This window comes from Tupaia chinensis, unplaced genomic scaffold (assembly GCF_000334495.1).
Source record: "Tupaia chinensis unplaced genomic scaffold, TupChi_1.0 Scaffold149851_1, whole genome shotgun sequence".
Classification (NCBI taxonomy): domain Eukaryota; kingdom Metazoa; phylum Chordata; class Mammalia; order Scandentia; family Tupaiidae; genus Tupaia; species Tupaia belangeri.
Genome location: NW_006209696.1, coordinates 515,034 through 535,631, shown reverse-complemented (window position 1 = coordinate 535,631; position 20,598 = coordinate 515,034). Strand labels below are relative to the sequence as shown.

Sequence of the window (20,598 nt, the reverse complement as noted above, 5' to 3'; positions counted from 1 at the left end):
TTCAGCACTGTTTCAGAAATACGATTACAAGAAAAGGGATCACATTTTGAAATTTCCAGATACATTTTCTTTGGGCTAATCAAACTTCATAGAAGGAGTATATTAAGTTCCTCAAAATAATTTTTAGTGGCACACAGCCTGTTTTATCATATTTCACTGGACAGATACAAGGATGCAGAGTATATGCCCTCACTCTTGGGAATAAATAGCAAACGTGTGGTGATAAACCCCTAAACATCTTCCTACAGTGTTTAGCCACTTGAAGAACATTACTTGGGGGAAAAAAAGAAGGTAGTGAGTACAACATAAAGAAATGAGGAAAATATGACAGTAACATAGTTCCAGAATTATATCCTCAGGCATTTCTGTAGACTGAATTTTTCCAGTTGGCAAATATATGCTTTGCTTCTTTTCCTTGATATTTCAGAGCTTACTAATTGTTATAACACTCAGCCCCAATGAGCCCGGATACTACTTTAGTATCCTTTTCACAACCACATTTTGACAACCATTGCCAGTGAATTGCATTTGGCATGTTACATGAAATCTAGTTCCTGACCCTGGATTATTTACTCACAAAACAAGCTTTTATTAAGGTTTAGTGATGATTATTCTGGCTCTAGGGACCATGCTTTAAGTACTCTATTCAGAATTATGAGAGGCTTTTAAAAATCACTACTCCTGCTATGTGTCTATCCCTCTTAATGTTCAAACATACAGATAATTTATGAATTAACTTTGAAATTTTAGTTTTCATTCTTTAGTAATTTCCACCAATTGTCATCATTATTATAATTAGTAATATCAACAAAACTGATAATTTCCTGAAAATAGAAGTGTGACAAAAAATAATTCACATTCCCAATTAACTCTATAGAGTCAGACTATTTGGAACAAAAAAATATTGCCCACAAGCATGGAATAGTCATAAGATATATGGCATTTTATATGCAGTTGCTGTTTTATAATATTCTGAGTAAAGTGACATATTTTTAAAAAGTATCAAAATATTTCATTTATTTAACTTGTGTTCAATTTGAATGTTAAGTTCAACTGTCAAGGGGAATATTTTCTTTTTTTCGCCATTTAAGTAAATTATTCCTTCATAGGTTAGGTACGTGGTGTGCATATTAGGAAATTATTTCATAGATTAACTAGATAGTGTGAAGTGTTATCTCAGTCATGAGATGAGAAACTCATAAAAGCAGTGATACTGAATAAGGTGAATATTGCTATTGTGGATCTACTTCTTCTTGTAATTTTGTCTGAAGCCTTAACCAGGGCTACTGACTCTACCTTAACTGTCTTGTTCTACACCCTGAAATCTATAAACACAAAATCAACAAACATTTTAACAATACAAGGAATAAATTAAACTACCAGCACATTCCTTAATAGATTAGTCAGTATATCAACAAGTACTTAATATATTTTAATTTTTTTAATTTACTGGAATTAAATGAAAACAGATCATTCATTATGAATCAGCCATTATGCCATGGACCAAACGTTTATGTAGAGAATTTAATATTCAAGTTTAAATCACCATTTATTTAATGAACTTCCATAATGTTTTTAGCATTGCACTAGGGCCTACAGAAAATATTTAGAAAGATGTGTGAGACGCGGTCCCTGTCCTCAAGGAGTTTGAAATTAATCTTTAAAAACAAATTCTTCTGTTTTAGGAATTTTGTCCTAAGGAAGTTATTTAACTGAAGCAAAAAAGAAAAAATACATGATCTAACACTGCACAATAATCTATAATAAAACAATATTGTTAGCAATCTTTTGAGCATCAGCATAAAGAATATCAGGCATGAGTCTGAATATGAAGAGTATTGCAACATGAAAAATATTCATAAATATGTGAAGCAAAAGCAATATAAAATAGAATGGACCCTATTCGAATGGTTCTGCTATCCATATATAAATGTAAGAGCTAAGAAAAAAGAAGTTTATATTATAGTAGTAAGGAGGCAAAAGTCATCAAATGTGATTGTTTCTTATTAACAGAGAATATTCCCTTGCAATAGTTTCTCAAAATATAACATTTTTGAGTCATTTTAATAGATTTATTACTATAATACTTGCATGATTAATATAAAATATAGAAAATTTCTGAAGATAAAAACCCTCCTGCTTTTTAATGGCAGTGATGTTATGTATTTGTAACCTTTCTAAGAATTTTTTTTTTTTAATTTTTGCCATAGGGTGAACGGACTTACCAGAGAGAGAGAGAGAGAGGAAAAGTGAGAAATCAGTCCTCATGGGGAATGGCCATCCCTTCTCCTCCATTCTCCTCTTGAGAATGTTACATGAAATCTAGTTCCTGACCCTGGATTATTTACTCACAAAACAAGCTTTTATTAAGGTTTAGTGATGATTATTCTGGCTCTAGGGACCATGCTTTAAGTACTCTATTCAGAATTATGAGAGGCTTTTAAAAATCACTACTCCTGCTATGTCTATCCCTCTTAATGTTCAAACATACAGATAGCATACACACACACACACACGCACACACACATCTATCATGATTTTCAACTTGCCAGTTCTTGGACTCAAACCACCCTAAGACCATGTCAGACTCCAGCACTTTAACCACCATAACATCTGCTAGCATCTAAGAACCTTCTAAATTAAAAGGCTAGGCAAATGTGAACTCAAAGTGCTCATTAAAATAAAAACTTCTATTGGAGCCATTTATTTTTACATATACATGTTAAAATGAACATATTTACATGTAAACTCTTGGGAGCATATATTTATTACCCCTTATACTATCAAATTACCTATTATACCACTACTCCAGCCCTTTCTCTAAACTAACTTGAACATAATCATATCTGAATTACTTAATTCTAGCCCCTCATCATGTTTTTGGAGGAAAAAAACAGAACCTTGATATTCTGTTCTACCACATGTACTCTCCAAATATGAACTGCAGGTTTTGCTATAAGGACATTTCTCAGGTGGGCAGAGCCCACTAATCAACAAAGAGAAATTTCTACAGGTTCAGCAAATGGTAGGCTGAATTTATCATTGTACGTGTTTGATAAGAAAGGACATTTATTGTTTATTAGGTAATATCCCAGAGAATTCATGTGAGGATGATGGTACCCAGCTCTTGAAGCCAGAAAATAGGAATATTTTTCAACTTCGTTATGAGATAAGGTGAAAGAAAAGTTATTGCACAGTGGCTGTGAACAATGAGGAGACCTTGACCTTACTAAATTAACTGCCAACACAGTCATAAAAAGGCCAAAGAGTAACCAGGTTACTAGAGATGTGTGGAGAGAAAGGGAATTATGGTATTGAAACATTCTAGGAGAAAAGAGTGAATTCTTTTCAACAGGGAAATAGGCCACTGAAGTCATCTAGTATACAGAATGTCCCCCCATCACCTTTCTATGCTAAACATATAAAATTTGCAAATTACATTTCCACCCACCAAGTATATGAAATTGTGAAAGCTCAAGAGTTTTTCCAGTGTTATCTCAGGAGAGAAAAGTGGAAGTCATCTGACTATGTCTATACATTAAGAATGGCATAGGCCTATGAAGGGAAAGTCACTTAAACACATTATTTTAATTTTGTTCAGTTTCAACACACTTCTTTGACAAGTAATTAAAAGATACGAGAGCCACATTGTTTTGAAAAAGAACATTCAATTTTCCAATATGTGGTTTTATTTATCTTCGTAAGCAATAAGGGTGCCCTGTTCCTTTTGATATTTAAACTTAGTCAGTGAAGTAAAGCAGTATTTTCCAAAGTATAGTCACTGGTCAAATAATGTGGGAATATAAAGCAGAAGCTATTCTGAATTCTTGTATGTATTCAAAATGTACATTAGAATAGTGAAGATTCTGAGAAAGACTATAATTTGAAAACTTTATTAACCCTGTTTGCTGTGGAGACTTTATTATTTTGCAGTTTATGAATTTTTATTTGGTAATAATACTTATTAACATTAACATCTCTATGAAACTTTGAAAAAACATGGCAACAATCCCAGTATTTTTGTTTTTACATTTATCAAATTGCTTTCTTATTTTTATTGTAATTTCTGATTTACTATATATCTTTGTGGAGTACAATATGATTTTTAAAAGCTTGTATACTTGGAACCAGCAGATGGCGTAATGGCTATGTTGCTGGACTCCCATGTAGTCAACTGCAGTTCAAGTCCCAAACCCGGTAGCTTAAACTCATGCTGGGCACGTGTGTGTGCGTGCCCAAGATCCTGAGAGCAGAATGGAGAAGAAAGGGATTGCGATGTGGCCATCCCCCCTAGGGGGTGATGTCTCACTTTCTGTCTCTCTGTCTCTCTCTGTCTTTCTGGCAAGTGCTCGCACCCTATAGCAAAAACCAAAAAAAAAAAAAAAAAAAAAAAGCCTGTATAGTTGATATTCGTTGGCAGACACTATGATATATTTTGAACCTTTAAACATGACTAATCTTTATTGCAGGTCAAATTATGAAATACTCTGGTATTAACTAAAATGAAACAATCAGATAGCATTGAAATTTATAGTATAGGAGAAAAAATGTGACTTAAAAGCTCCAAAATGGGCAATATGTGTGAGGGGAAGAGTATAAAGAGTAGGGGTAAAAAGGACAGAAGTCAATGTTAAGGGTAACCAGACTCAATATAGAGTACAGTGTACATACATGTAATTTATGCACATTCTAGTTATACATAAAGAGAGAAAATTGCTGGATTTCCATCATCCCTATTCACTTTTTTTTTCCTTTTTCTTTTTTTTTGGAGAAGTTTTTGTTTTTTTGTTTTTTGGTTTTTGGTTTTGGGGTTTTTTTTTTTTTTTTTTGCTTTAGGACGTGTGCGCTCGCCAGAAAAACAGAGAGAGATAGAGAGACAGAAAGCGAGAAATCTCCCCCCAGTGGGGACGGCCATGCCGCAATCCTTTCTCCTCCATTCTCCTGTCGGGATCTTGGACACACATGCACACGCGCCTGGCGTGAGTTTAAGCCTCTGGGTCCAGAACTCGAATTGCGGTCGACTACATGGGAGTCCAGCGACATAGCCATTACGCTAACTGCTGATCCCATCTCTATTCACTCTTGTCTTCAACTTCAACTAGAACCCAGTTTAGAAAAAAGGAAGTCAGTGTAGCAATCACAGAAAAACTAAACAAAAGAATTCTAAGCCGTTAGTGGGCACTCTATCCTGAATTCCAGGAGAAACCCTTCAGGAATTGTACCATAAACAACTTGTGATCCTTAAAGAAAGGTCCTGATAAATCAGCCTTAACATGGTGGTTAAGGCAGTTGGATCCACATGGCCCATTGTGCTGTACTGCATGGTTCAAGTCTCAGAGCAGGTGGATTCAGAAACATGCTAGGGGCCAGCAGGTGGTGTGGTGGTTAAGGCACTGTACTCCCACATAACTGACTGTGGTTCAAGTCCCAGACCCAGCAGCTTGAAACTCACTGGGCACATGTGCATACAATGCATGCCCAAAATCACTAAAGGAGGGAGAGATTGAGGAAAAGGATTAAGGCCCAACCATCTCTCATGAGAGGTGCTTTCTGATTCTCCCTTTCTTTCTCTCTCTCTCTGGCAAGTGCATACAGCCACTAGAAAGTGAATGAGAGGGGGGGGGGTGTCTTGGTAATTTAAGGATAATTTAAAGAGTTGTTAAGGGTAATTTTGAATGTTAGAGATTTTCGATTTTCACCATAAGCATTAATCTTAGGAACCTAACCCTGACTGCCATATATTTTTAGCAGAGCAATACTAGGGATACATAACAAGTATTTACCCTTTTCCTTCCTAGTGGGGGGATTCTTATTTCAGATGGTATAATTACATGTTCACACATTTTCAGTTTCTATTTAAAGATGAAATAGTTCAAATAAGAATGGTAAAAACATTATGATGAAATATTCCAAATATGAATGTTGACGGCTATGGCTCTAGTTAAGTCTCCATGGATTACTTCCTTCTTTAATCTTATGAAAACTTGAAAACAGAGTAAATGGTGCCTAGCCACAGGGGCGCAGAGGTAGTGCAGTGCTATGCAATGCAGGAAGCTCTATGGAATATTGGAGTGTGGTTCCCAGGTAGACCTGTACATGCCACGTGTGTGCTTGTGGGCCTGTGATCCTGGGCCACCTAGGAAGGCTGGAGGGAGGATCATGGTGTGAGACCCTGTCTTTCTCTTTAGCTCTGTCTCTCTGTTTCTCTCTCAATACATAAACTTAGAAAAAGAGAAAGTAAATAAAAATTGGATTAATCTTCAATATTCTGATAAAAATATTTTAGTGATTCATTTCTAATAAGGTTTTAATGTTTTAAGAAATACGGCTTTGATTCAAACATTAAATAGTTAAAACAGAAGGTTATTACTGCGTTACTAGTTAATATAAACTCTGGATCTAAGAATTTGTAAATGATTCATTTATTATCCTATTGGGCTAATACATCTATTTCTATGAAAACACTATAACTAAAAAAAATTGTTTAACATCAATTTTCATTTATTTCTGTAAGAAGAGTAATACAGTTTATTGCCAGAGTGGCTTAAATACACAATTCTGAGTTATTTTTACTGAGATTTTTAAGGTTAATTTCATATATTTTTTTCTAACTTTAGGTAATACGCACACACACATACATACACACACCAGTGGGGATTTCAAAAAGTATAACAAAGTAGAGTTAGAGTTTGGAGATGGACAGTAGAGCAATAGTAAGATGTAATCCTGTTGGGACCAACAGATAGCATAATGGTTACATTGCTGGACTCCCACGTAGTCAACCACAGTCCTGGACCAGTGGCTTAAAACACACTGAATGCGTGTGTGTGTGTTCCCCAGATCCCGAGAGAAGAATAGAGGAGAAGGGATTGCGGAAGGGCCATCCTCCCTGGGGGGTGATTTTTTGCTTTCTGTCTCTCTGTCTCTATCTCTCCACCATGTGTCCTATAGCAAAAATTTCTCTAAAAAATTAAAAAAGAAAAAAAACCTGTAATCCTCCGTAAGGTAATCTCACTAGGAAATGTTTCTGTTTCAATTCTGGAGACCCCCGTGAGTACCTTGGGTACACATTTACCTATGATCTTGGGCTAGCTGAGGCTGAGGATAGATCACAACATCAAAACACTGTTGGAAGTGCTATTTCTTTCTCTCTCTCCCCCCCCCCCCCCGCATTACGTATTACTTACTCACCAATACTTTTTAAGAAGTATATTTTGATACAAAAAAATTGAAATCCATGCAGTTTCCTCATACCTTGAATTTTCCATGATTTTTGAAGACTTCATACATACACTCACACACACACACACACACACACACACACACTATTTCATATATATAGCACATGTGAATGTGTAGGTATACACACATATACACTTTAACCTTTCTAAAATAATCATTTATATTATTTTATTTAAAAATATCTACAATTGGCATGGCACTTATATCAGATCTTAGAAACAAAATGATTGCTATATCTCTGCCTTTCAAATTGATCAGTGCTAGATTCCTTTTTCTTATTAACGCAAACTTACATTGATTTTACTTAGTTCTGTACTTTATTAATGGGCTACATCATTTGTTGCTTGGAAGTATGCAAATCTTACTGTTACGACACTCTAATGACAGAAGACTGATTTTTAATAAATAATAAATTCTCATTGAATGTTTGAGGATAATTAAATGAAAGCTGGATCAATTAATTCACCATAAAAAGAGCTATTGCACCAAATTCAGAAAAGGCAAAACGACATGGATTCATTGGCATGTTAGAGAGGCTAAGAGTGAACAGCCTGTAGCTAGTTATTCTCCTTGTTGTGATTGAAGGTGAGGTATTCCTCAAGTTTCAAAACCCCATCTTAAGAAAGAGAAAAATGTACAAAGAAGATAGAAATATGTGAGTTTCTCAAGATCTGTCAAGTGTAAGACCAATAACAACAAAAGCACAAAAGATAAACTAATAATAGTTTCACCATATAAAAATGATCTATTGATAAATATAACTTTTTTTAAGTAACTGATTTGGATAAGATGGGTGACCTGATTTTTAATTAGAGGATAAAAACATGATATGGAAGAATATTATAAAGGGAGAATTAAAATGTGGTAATTCTTGCTTCATCTAGCATTTAAATGATCTACATGTTTTTACCTTATAGAATGCCAGAGTCACCTGGCGAAGTTTCCGAATATCCTCTATTTGTCACAGTCGGTGACTGGCTGGATTCTATAAAAATGGGGCAATATAAGAATAACTTCATGGCAGCAGGGTTTACGACTTTTGACCTGATTTCAAGAATGAATATTGAGTAAGTGATACAAGTGTTTGCTCTAATTAGATGTTCTGTTCGGGGCTTTATAAACTCAAATGCTATATCAATAATACCTTAATTTAGGTTAGCATACCATTTACCAGTCTTTCCTTACCATTTCTGACTACCATTCCTGTAGAAGCTAAACATCACACTATTAACTGTTAGAGACCAGCAGACGGCATAGCAGTTACATCACTGACCACAGTTCAAGTCCCAGACCCAGTGGCTTGAAAATTATGCCAGGCATGTGTGCATGTGTACCCAAGATCTGAGGAGAAGAGATTGAAGCATGGCCAACACCCCTGGAGGGGTAATTTCTCATATCCCCTCTCACTGTGTCTGTCTCTGTCTCTCCAGCAAGCACATACACCCTAAGGCAAAAACCTCTCCAAAAAAATACATATATATATATATCAAATAGCTATTTAAAATGTTTTAAATGCTTTCTAAAATACATGTTGTTCACATCATAGACTTCATACCAACAAAGTTTTACCTTGCCAAATTATTTATTACTCATATACACTAATATTGCATAATCAATTTCTATTACCTTCATCAAATGAGTATGTATTATCTTGTCATTTTGGAGGTCCTTCTGTATGTTATAATAGTCAGCCATCTTCCATTGCCTCAAAGATCATCCTTTGTTTAGGAGCAATAAAAATGCTCAATGTGCTTAAAACACTAGATATTAAAATGATTAGGTTAAGCCATATGATATTGTCTTTGTTTTAAGATGTAATGGCAATTTCATATAGTTGAATATAATGTCTTTTTTGAGATTACTGAAAGGAGAACTGAAATGGAGTCCACATTATACCTTTTATTATACATATTCACCATTTACTAATACTGTTGCAAATTATGTAATTACCTAAATTATATACTTTTTAGACCCATAAAATGTTTGAATATTACATAGTACCTGGGTATAAAATTCTTCCTTGTATTATTTGAGATTAACTTGATCTATTCTATGGAGCTAGAGAGAAGAAAAGAGTAACAAATTCTTGATGTCATTTATATCTGTGCTTAACAATTAAGCTGCATGATTTTTGGCAAATGTGGCATGGAGCATATTTAACATTATCTAAACATTCATTTTTTTTGTACTCACCAGATCTACATATTCATTCATGTTTCTCTCTCTCTTTCTCAGTGACATTAGAAGAATTGGGGTCATCCTCATTGGACACCAGAGACGAATAGTCAGCAGCATACAGACTTTACGTTTACACATGATGCATATACAAGAGAAAGGATTTCACGTATGAAAGTACGATAACACCTGTGCTTTGTGCCTCAGCATTTCTAAAATGAAAAACATCTTCTCTATCACCCTCTTCTGACTCTCAAAACGTCGCTTCACAAATCGCAGGCTCCTTTTCAGACTATGGGCACACACCTCATGTTCATGCTTCCAACCTGGATTGTAAAATCATGCTGCATAGATCCTCTCTGAGTAACCTGCACATAAAACCCTCGCCCACTGCAGATTATCGCTACACAGTGGTAAATAACTCAGCATGGATGTGTAACTTTGTATGGCTGTATTTGGGAAGTTTTCACGGATTAACCTAAAGAAATTTGTCCAGACGTGGTTTCCTCAATGATGTACTTAGAGTTTGATGGAAGATGAGAAATAGTTGACCTTTCATGTTTTGTGACCAAGTAGCTCCCATATTGACATAAATATTTATTTTTAGATCATTATAATCAACTCTATGGGTTGTATTGTTACTTTATTTTTAATAGTTTCACTTTTGGCACCTGATGTTAGCATTATTTGCAGAAATGACTGATGATTCCATGTAGTGAACTCGTGTCAGGCAAGACTATGGTGAGAAAGGGGTTATCGAGTAGGGAGAGGGAGAAAAATACTGTGCTTTTAAATCCTCTAAGCTTTGATTTTTTTTTTAAATTAACTTTATAGTATCATATTCCATAGTAGGTGGTAGTTTAGAGGTTCTTCCCCTCTAATTTTTTAATTAATAGTTGTATATTTTTCTACTACCTTATGAAGATCGCTCCTGGAAAGACCAACAGTGAGCTCACTGCTCTAATGGTTTTCATAGACTGGAGAATAGAAAAAGCCTATGACTGCTCCCCTGGTTCATCTTCACATATTTACAAACGTAATGATCAAAGCACTGAGAAAATTAGTTGTCCTCAGTAGGACTGCTTTGAATAAAAGAATTAAGAATATAGCCTTAGATTTCATATAAAATGATTCATTTAAACCAAATTTTATAATAGCTATATGCTGACCCAAGAAAATAAACACATTTAGCTTACTGTCCTATATTGGTAAATTTTGCAAGTTTAAGAATTCTTTTTTTAAAAAAAATATAAGTTACAAGGACATGCTGAGCTGTTTTCCAAACCTTCTAAAAAATAAGTATGACTATTCCAAAGAGAGTATAAACATCTTACACACTAGCAAATATTGTGTTATCAATCTGGATCCATAATATAATTACATAAAAATATAAACACAGATAATGTGTGTTGTAGTCATAATGTTCTCAGAGGCTGCAAAAAAAGAAAAAAAAGGCATATATGTTTCAATGAATTGAGCTGAATCAACTTATTGAAATAGTGCTACTTGGTAAACAAATTCAATTGTAAAATCAGCAGCTCCCTGTGAAACTGGAAAAAAAAAAAAGAAAAACAAAATGACTGCTACGCTAGGAGGAAAACTAAGGAGACCGTTAAAAGAAGGAAAAAAAACAGCAGGTTGTCTAAAGATGCTGATATAATAAATCCATTTTTCTTTGATCTCAGAGATAAAGGTGCCCTACCCACATCTCAAATTTCTACCCAAATTACATTTTTTGATGTTCTTTCAACTAAAGGATCCTCACTTGAGCTTTTCCCCTTACTTTTAGATTTTGTTGATTGTCTCATTACACTAAGCCTTTCAACATATTTTCTTTTTGCTTTTGCCTAACATAGCTTAATTTTTCTCATTAAAAAAAAATAGAGCTAGAAAGAAGAATCTTTAGAGTATTCCTGAAAGTATACTAAAAAAGGAAAAAGTGGAAAATCCATCACTTTTTAAGTAAGTGTGTCAGAAATAGCTAGCAATATTTTCCAGCTATCGGCCTGCATGGTCATGCATCACTCATAGACTATCTGCAGTTTGCTTGATACATTTACACAGACCTGGACACATTCAGAGAAAATATAAAGTTTTCATATTTACCTGTCTTCAGATATATATTAAATAAGAACTGATGTAAAGCAGATTAAATTTATTAACCATATATATTTATTTTTATAATACAACAGAAAAGGTATTTAGAAAAATAAGGAATAGAAAAATACAGTTGTGCATAAGACTGACAGCAACATCTGTGTACTTTGATAAAATAAATTCTATTAAAGAATTAAAACTTCTGTGGGATGGACATTCAATGCCTGCAAGATTAAACTCACTGTTTAGAATATTTTTCCTTCAAAAAGTCTGATGATCCTATTCTATATCTGGTTATTTTGTACTTATTTTTCTTCCCTAACATTTTTTTATAGTATTATGAAACTACCTTTTCACTGCCTCTCACCCCATATCCTCTATAAAATTTCTTTTAAGTTACATTTCTATCTTCCAGAACTGTAAGCATGATAGTATTTAGAGTAATTTCAAACTTCATCATGGTCAGAATAGGTTGAAATATGTGTGCAAGATTAAAAAAGAAACATTAAAGTATAAGGATACCTATTTATTGACTGTCTACTGATTACGGAGCCCATGATCCTAAGGGTATTATAATATCCAGGAGTATTACTAGTTAAGATAGCATATTCATTTGAAAATTTTGCATGACACAGTTTGAGATTTACTGGTGTAACTATTCAGTAATCAAAACTGTTTAAAATGCATAAGGATAAAGGTTAATTATAGGAAGAAAACAGTAACTTCTATAAATTACAAGTCTTCAGGAATAGACTCTGATAACTGAAATATGCACATACACTTATGTACCTGTTTTATTTTTTTTTTCAAATTTTATTAGAGGGCATGTGTACTCACCAGAGACAGAAAAGGAAAGTGAGAAAGTACCCCACCGTGGGGAATGGTCACCCTATAATCCCCTTTCCTCCATTTCTCCCTCCTTTTGGGATTTTAGGCACACAAACACAAAAACCTGTCATGATTCTCAGGCTGCGGGGTCTGAGACTCAACCCTGCGGTCAGCCATGTGGGACTCAACCACCTTAACCACCACACTACAGCCTGGCCCTATTTTAAATTTCTTGGGCTTTACTACTGAGGATTTATAAAGTTTTTGTTTTTGTTTCTGTTTTTTTTTTAAATCAAACAACTGAAGAAACGATCTTCCTTTCATTTTCTGGATAGTCAATTTCCAGTATGTAGTCAATTCATCTCATGATATACAGCTACAGCATATTTGGGGAAAAAAATATAAATATACAATTACAAGGAAAGAGTTATTTAAATCATTAAACTAAAAATGCAATCAGAAATTGTGAAACTGTTGTCTTAATAAGAATCAAGAATTACAACATTTTTGCATTGACGTATAGTATTGGTAAATATGTTGAGCATGCCATACTTTCATTCTGCATTACTCTGTAAAAATCTCTCCAACAACAACCTGAATAAAACAGCCTTCCAGCTATAGTTTTAAAACCTGTCTTAATCAATGAATGAAAAACAAATCCAAATCCAATGCTTGGAAAGGATTTACAGGAAGTCTTCAGAAGAGAAGGTAAAGAATGGATTATGTATCACCTAACTACATTTCCTAAAAATCTTTTGATACCTCTATCAAATTTCTGCACTGAAAGATAATGGGTTAAATCTTGGATCTCAGAATTTTCACCATGACTAGAGTTTTTTCCTTTTCCTTTATTAAATTGTCTAAAACTTTCTTAAAACCTCTTCTCTCTTTAATTCCTCCATCCTTTTTTTTTCTTTCTCAGTTTCTATCACTCCACTCTATTCCTATAAGCATAAGAGGTGGAATAGCAAATCTAAAAATATCTTAGAAGAGACCGAGAGAATAGGGGAGTTGCAAAACTTAAACTTTAATATTTTGAGTCCTACCACACAAATGGAAACATTTGCACTCGCTGAGGGTAGGGGGTCTGACTTTTGTTAACTGAAAATTAAGTGCTTTGAAAAGTAATATTGAAATGGATGATAATTAGCCTTTTCTATAGCATTAACTAGGGAAATTTATTATTGTTTTAAAATAAATTAAGTGTAGTATAAATTATAAGCTATTACTATAAACTCACAGTTGTTGCCCATGCCTTTATATATATAGCAAAGTGATTAGAAACAGATGTATCACTTCTTTTAATAAAATCACCTAACTTTTCCAAGCTCGATTCCCAGAAAGTAAAAGAGATTCATATTATTCTACATTCACAGATTATTACTTTGTTTATAGAAAGACTTCAAAGGTAAGAGGAGTACACTGGGTGAAATTAGTAATATTCTTCTATTAGGACACAAAGTACTAAAATCACTTAACTTTCAGTTTTTATAATCAACATTTTCAACAATTTTCAATCTTTATAATGTTCTGCAAAAGGAGTATGAGCCTTATTTAGTTCAGTTTAAGAAATGTCTAGAGTGAATTGTGTACACATAAAATTTTTCCACAAAGATGTGTTTAACTATACTGTCCTTGTCTTTAAGCGACAGTCAGGCTTAAAATTTAGATATTAGCATGTGCTTGCTATGGTTGCCATGTCACTAGAGGTGCTCTCTTTCCACAGAACATTTTCATTAAGAAAAATATTATTTTTATGTTAAAAATTGAATAGGAATTTGACCAGTGTGAATTGGATTTGCAGTCTCCTACAGAAAGAAATAATTTGGACTTTAAATTTTTGTAGACTTGTTAAGCTCCAAACTCCCTCTGACAGAAGTACTCATGCTGCTGGATCTACTACGTAACTCTCTTTGTTAACAGTTGATTCTCATCAGGAGTTAAAGGATTTTGTTATCCAGTTGTGAACATTTTGGTTTATGTATAGACTCAAAACCTCAAAAACGCCTCCAATCATAAAATATCAGGGATTTTTGGTTTGTTTTCCAAAAGCATTTCTGGAATAATCTCTTGCCCAAGCTAATTTACTGGTACTAGTAAAGGTAATAAATCTGAATTGCAGTGATTGAACAGATTCTTTAAGATGCAAATAAGATTAAATAATTCTTACAACTCATCTAAGAAGGAAATGAGATGATTACTTGTGACTAGATCTAACATATTACTTAGTGAATAAAAGAAAAATCTTATATTACATAAAAGTAAATACCTCATCATTTTATTACCCCTTAAAAAGCCAAATATTAGGCAAGTGTTTCAAAGATTTGTTATAAGAGCCTGTGACACAATATGCATGCCTTCAGATAAAAACAAACAAACAAACAAAAAGATTTAGGAGATACAAATCATCAAAATGTAGTTTTAACTAATCTTTTCTAACAATTAGATTCAAATTAATGATAAATATATAGATAAAATACATAAAATAATATTTATGTCTTAATTGTAAGGCTTGAGTTCTTGATCTTAATTCAGAAGTTTTTTTTTTTCTTTGTTTTTTTTGGAGAGGTTTTCGCTATAGGGCGCGTGCGCTCGCCAGACAGACAGAGAGAGACATAGAGACTTAATTCAGAAGTATTTTTGTTGTTGTTGTTGTTGGTTGATATTTCCTCTTTTGAGATTTTAGGATATATTTTAATATAGCTTACTAGTATTGACTCAAAATTACTACTTAAAAACAAAGAAATTAAAAGAAAACTTCTATTGTGAAATAAAGTAAACCACTAGATACTCTTCCCCTTTTAAAAAATAACCTAATAACTCAAAATTTGGTGCATGTCTGAGGCCAGCAGATGGCATGGTGGTTAAGAGTGCTGACTCCCACATGGTCGACCTTGCTTTCTCATGTTTTCTCTTTCTCTCGCTCTGTCCCTCTATGGTCAAATTAAGGTAAAAAAATAAAGTAAATAAAATAATTCTTTAAAAAAATTTGTGCATCTCAATAACATTAAGTCAGTTCTACTTTATTACATTTTTACTTTCCTCTCGAAAGAGGTTTTCTTCTAAATAACACAAAGGAATGTTCTTTCTTGAATTTCCAGAGTATCAAATTTCTTATCACTAAGAGAAATTTTTATTTTATTATTTAAAGAGAACACCTCAAATGAAAATACTAGACACCAGTAATTCATTCTTTTTTAAAATTTTAATTTATTTCATATATTTAATCAGTATACATCACTTAGCTTGTAAGTTAAATTTACCCAACATGAATACACTTCACACCAGTCCCTTTGAGGATAAAAAACATATTCTCATTAATAGATAATAAACCGTTTCCATGTCTCACAAATGTCTTACCTCTCTATTTTCATTCTTAAGAATAACAAAAGTGGGGCCAGCAGGTGGTATGGTAATTAAGACTCTGGACTCCCACATGGCTGACTGTGGGTCAAGTACCAGACCTGGTGGCTTTGAAAATCATGCTAGGTACATGTGCATGCATGTGTGCCCAAAATCCCGAGAAGAAAAGGGATTGTAATGTGGCCATCCTCCCCACCCCCATCCCAGGAGGGGATGTCACTTCTCTCTCAGTCTTTCTCTCTTGCTCTCTCTCTCTCTCTCTTCTCAAAGAGCAAATGTGCCCTAAGGCAAAAACCTAAAAAAATTTAAATTAAAAAAAAAAGGCATTAAAGGAAAATTTCCTGACAGGTGAGGATGAAGGATTGCTTTTCAATGTAATATAAAGATATTGTTTGGACTTTGCATTAAAAAACAAAGTACAAATTATCAGCAGTTTTCTGAGACTTGTAAGTTTAGAAAGGTTTCAGAATTAGTTAAAATCCTCTCTCATGTAAAGCTTTGTCCTTATCCATATTTATCCATTATTCGTAAATTCTGGTTGTCTTTAATTTATCATACTAAACTCATTTTTTGTTACATAACAATTTAGCAACTCAATTAATAAATCAGTATTATTGAGATAAGGCTTAGTGTGTTCTACAAAATAAAAAGAGGACAATGCTATTTCAGGTACCTATTTATTATAGTTTGCATCAGAATAGCAGTCTCATTAGCCTTCATTGATGGGAGAACTATCTATTTGTTTTGTTTTGCTTTTATTTTACTTTGCTATAATGTGCATGCTCTCCTGGAGAGAGAGAGAGAGAGATCACTCTGCCCCCGGGGGTGGGGATGGGAATAGCCACCCTGCAAGAGAGAAAACTTTCTTTATCCCAAAATAATACGTTAGTATAAAGAAAACTCCAAGGACATAAAAATCACCATTTTCACATATGCAGTTAGGGATTAGTAACTGAAGATAGATACCCTCGTTCTCGTGAATTAAATATGAGCTTACATGAAAACCAGTATTGATGTGAGCATTTCAATGCAAATTTTTCCACATTTATATATCATCATACTTAAAACAATCTTAATTTACTTCTGTTCTAGAAAGACATAGTATTAATTTTTGAAATTATGCTAATTTGTAAAGATGAGTAAACAACACACTTTCAACATTTACACCTAATTTAAAATGTCCTCTTCTACTGCTTTTGTAATAAATTAGAAGTCCTACATTTAGTAATTCGTAGATGAACTGTATGCATTTAGATAAAAATTGCTTTAGTTAAATTTTCATTTAAACACATCTTAAGTCAATCAGAGAGAAGTCTGAATATAATTGATTCTATTAGGCAATTTTTCATACAAAGTAGTAACTTTTGTCTCTTTAGAATATTGATGTACTCAGTAATGCCATTATTAAGGTCATAAAGAAGTTTTTCTTTATGCATGTTTTATTATCATATATTTTATCTTTAAAATACATTTTTAAAAATATTATCTTAAGAGCTCTGTGGAAAAAAATCAGTGGTCACTGATTGACTAACAAACTTGCAACTGAACAAGCTACTTTTTCTGTCAATGTGATCAATGTTTGTATTGTTAAATCTAATTTCTTTGACTACTCATTGATATAGTATTTAGAGCTATTATTGCAATATTCGTAAAGTACCTTTAAAAAAATCCTGAATATCATGAACAGTATTATCATAAACAACAATCTGAGCTGTTTATAATTTCTGTATTGCATGGAAAGTAAGATTTACTGTGTATAAATGCTTTTGGGGGGTTCTCAATTTACTTTCTTCCCATGCCATACATGTCTTTAAAGAAAATTGTGTTAATATACACACACTATGCAGAAATCTCATATTCTTTTTTAAAAAATGCAGTTTTGATACAATTCTAAGGTTTTTATACCAACAAATTTTAAAAAAAAAAAGTGAAATCGTGGCATTGTGGGAAGGGCACTGGGGGAGAGAGGCACAATACCTGAACAATGCTAGCAAGAATGAAAATGAGTTACACTCAATTGTAGAGACTTCTGTATGTGCTTGGTTCCTGACACATTATTCATCATTTTGCTAACCATAATCCACCTTAGGTTATGACACTGAAAACTAGAATATCTACAGGGTATAAATGTCTTTTGGACACTTTTGATAATCTATACTTAGGATTAATTTTGTATAGAGTAAAAACTGTCAGCTTAATTTTGAATTTTGAAGAAACAGTTGTTAACAGTCTATGTTTCCTAAAGTGTTAGTTATGCTATACTGCTATGATAATATCATTTTTGAAAAATCAGAGGTAAAGCATGGATGTAGAACATGGCAACAGATGGTGTCCCATTAAATTTGAGGAAAAGGCAAAAAAGTAAGAGAAGAGTTTGTGTTAAAATTGTTAGTTACCTCATTAAAAAAAAAAGAAAAACTATTGGAAATGACTGATTGAAAATTATGTCATGCTACTCTTACTGATAATTTTGAAACTAAAATACATATTGAGGATGGAAATCTCTAATATAAATAAGCATACCAATAGGTGTTGAAATCCATATTGATATATAAAATCAGAAATTATATCAAAAGTAGAAAGAGCTTATTTTAAAAATTTATTAATATACCAAGCAATCTCAAATCTTAACATTTATATGCTAATAATTCTATTGATTTCTAAGACATACATAACCAAAGAATTTACCATAAAAGAAAAACCACAATAATACATAGAATGTTGGACTGTCAAACACTTAATGAAGAGAATTATCAATGAAATACCCCATTGATAATTAAGAGATGATTTTCTTCTGTTATTATTAAATGCAAAAACAGTATATATCAGATGCAAAAGAAATGACTTGAAAGCATTGTCTAATCATCAATGTGTGTTTTAAGCGATTATATAAAATTTTAAAATATTCTTAAATGTTATAAAATGTGGTACCCAATATTAATTTTATGTGATATCTTTTGATCTCGAATGCTTATACTTTATCAAGGAAGTTGCCTTCTATTCCAGTTGTTTTAAACATTTAAAATAGCCATATTATATTTTATGTTCACATTCAGTTATAACACTTTTAATTTTTCATGTCTCAAAGACATTGGAACCAGGGGACCAGCAGTTAGCGTAATGGCTATGTCACTGGACTCCCACGTAGTCGACCGCAGTTTGCGTCCCGGACCCGGGACGTGTGCGTGCGTGTGTGCCCAAGATCCTGAGAGGAGAATGGAGGAGAAGGGATTGCAGCGTGGCCATCCCCACTGGGGGGTGATTTCTCGCTTTCTGTCTTTCTATCTCTCTGTCTGGTAAGCACACACGCCCTATAGCGAGAAAAAAAAAAAAAAAAAAACTCAAAAAAAAAAAAAACGACATTGGGACCAAATGGTATAACATGATGACTAAAAGTTCTTTTTGAAGTCATTCTTTACAAAAATAAATCTATTTTTTGATCAGATATGACATGAAGTCTGCAGGAGAAAACAAACTATCACTTTCATATAAAAAGAAACACAAAAGGGAGATCCACAATAAGAAGATCCAGGGACCAGCAGATGGTGTAATGACTATGTCGCTGAACTCCCATGTAGGTGACCATGGTTCAAGTCCCAGATCTGGTGGTTTAAACTCACGCCAGGTGCATGTGTGTGCATGCCCAAGATCGCAAGAGGAGAACGGAGAAGGGATGGCGGCAGAGCGCACACGCCCTACAGTGAAAATCTCTCCAAAAAAAAGATAGTACTGAAAAATAAAACTGCTCTCCAGAACCCTAGGATTCTTCGGGATTTCATTTATTATTTTCATTTTTGAAATGTTGCTATTAGAACAAATGAATACATACTCACATGTATTAATCAAAACTGTAACTTTTTTTTTTTAGGTTTGCTATAGGACACATGCACTTGCTGAAGAAAGAGGAAAACTGAGAAATCATCCCCCAGGGAGGATGACCCATTCTCCTCTTAGAATTTTGGGCAGGCAGACACATATGCACATGCACACGGCATGATTTTCAAGCCACCAGGTCCAGACTTGAACCACGATGTTGGCCATGTGGGACCCACCTTAACCTCCATGCCTTCTGTTGGTCCATCAAACTAACTCTTTAGGACCACCATCACACTAACCTGAACTAGTTAGGTAACTCAATTTTAAGTAGACCTAAGAATAAAGTTTCTTCTGTCATTTCTGTGAGTCCTGAGGTAGCAAGGCAAGCTAAAGCTAAAAAAAAAAAAAAAAAAAACGCAAAAAAAATAAAAACGACATTGGGACCAAATGGTATAACATGATGACTAAAAGTTCTTTTTGAAGTCATTCTTTACAAAAATAAATCTATTTTTTGATCAGATATGACATGAAGTCTGCAGGAGAAAACAAACTATCACTTTCATATAAAAAGAAACACAAAAGGGAGATCCACAATAAGAAGATCCAGGGACCAGCAGATGGTGTAATGACTATGTCGCTGAACTCCCATGTAGGTGACCATGGTTCAAGTCCCAGATCTGGTGGTTTAAACTCACGCCAGGTGCATGTGTGTGCATGCCCAAGATCGCAAGAGGAGAACGGAGAAGGGATGGCGGCATGGCCAGCCCTCCCGGGGGGGTGATTTTTTGCTGTTTCTCTGTCTCTCTCAATCCTTCTGGCAAGCACACACACCCTATAGCAAAAACCTCTCCAAAAAAAAAAAAAAAAAAGGAAGATCTGAAAGATTTGACTTTGAACAATGCTAACAAGTAAGAAAATGAGTTATACTCAATTGTAGAGATTTCAGTTCCTTGTTAAGTTTTTAGGATTTCAACAAATGGATACTTCAAACAAGAATGAAAAGCAATTTCATTTTTTACATAATCTGTTTATTTTCTTCAGAGTTTCCAATCATCTTTGAGAAAATGAGCCTTTCCC

The 20,598-nt window shown here is 33.7% G+C and overlaps 1 protein-coding gene across 1 annotated transcript in view; it reads left to right on the top strand.

Moving 5' to 3' along the window:
- EPHA6 (EPH receptor A6) overlaps positions 1 to 10,586 on the top strand; it is a 983,118-nt gene extending 972,532 nt beyond the window's left edge. The window contains exons 18-19 of the mRNA XM_027769481.1: positions 8,160 to 8,309; positions 9,478 to 10,586. Coding sequence (XP_027625282.1) covers positions 8,160 to 8,309; positions 9,478 to 9,592 — 265 coding nt within the window. The 3' untranslated portion in view covers positions 9,593 to 10,586. The remainder of the gene's footprint in view (positions 1 to 8,159; positions 8,310 to 9,477) is intronic.
- The last annotated feature ends 10,012 nt before the right edge of the window (positions 10,587 to 20,598 follow it).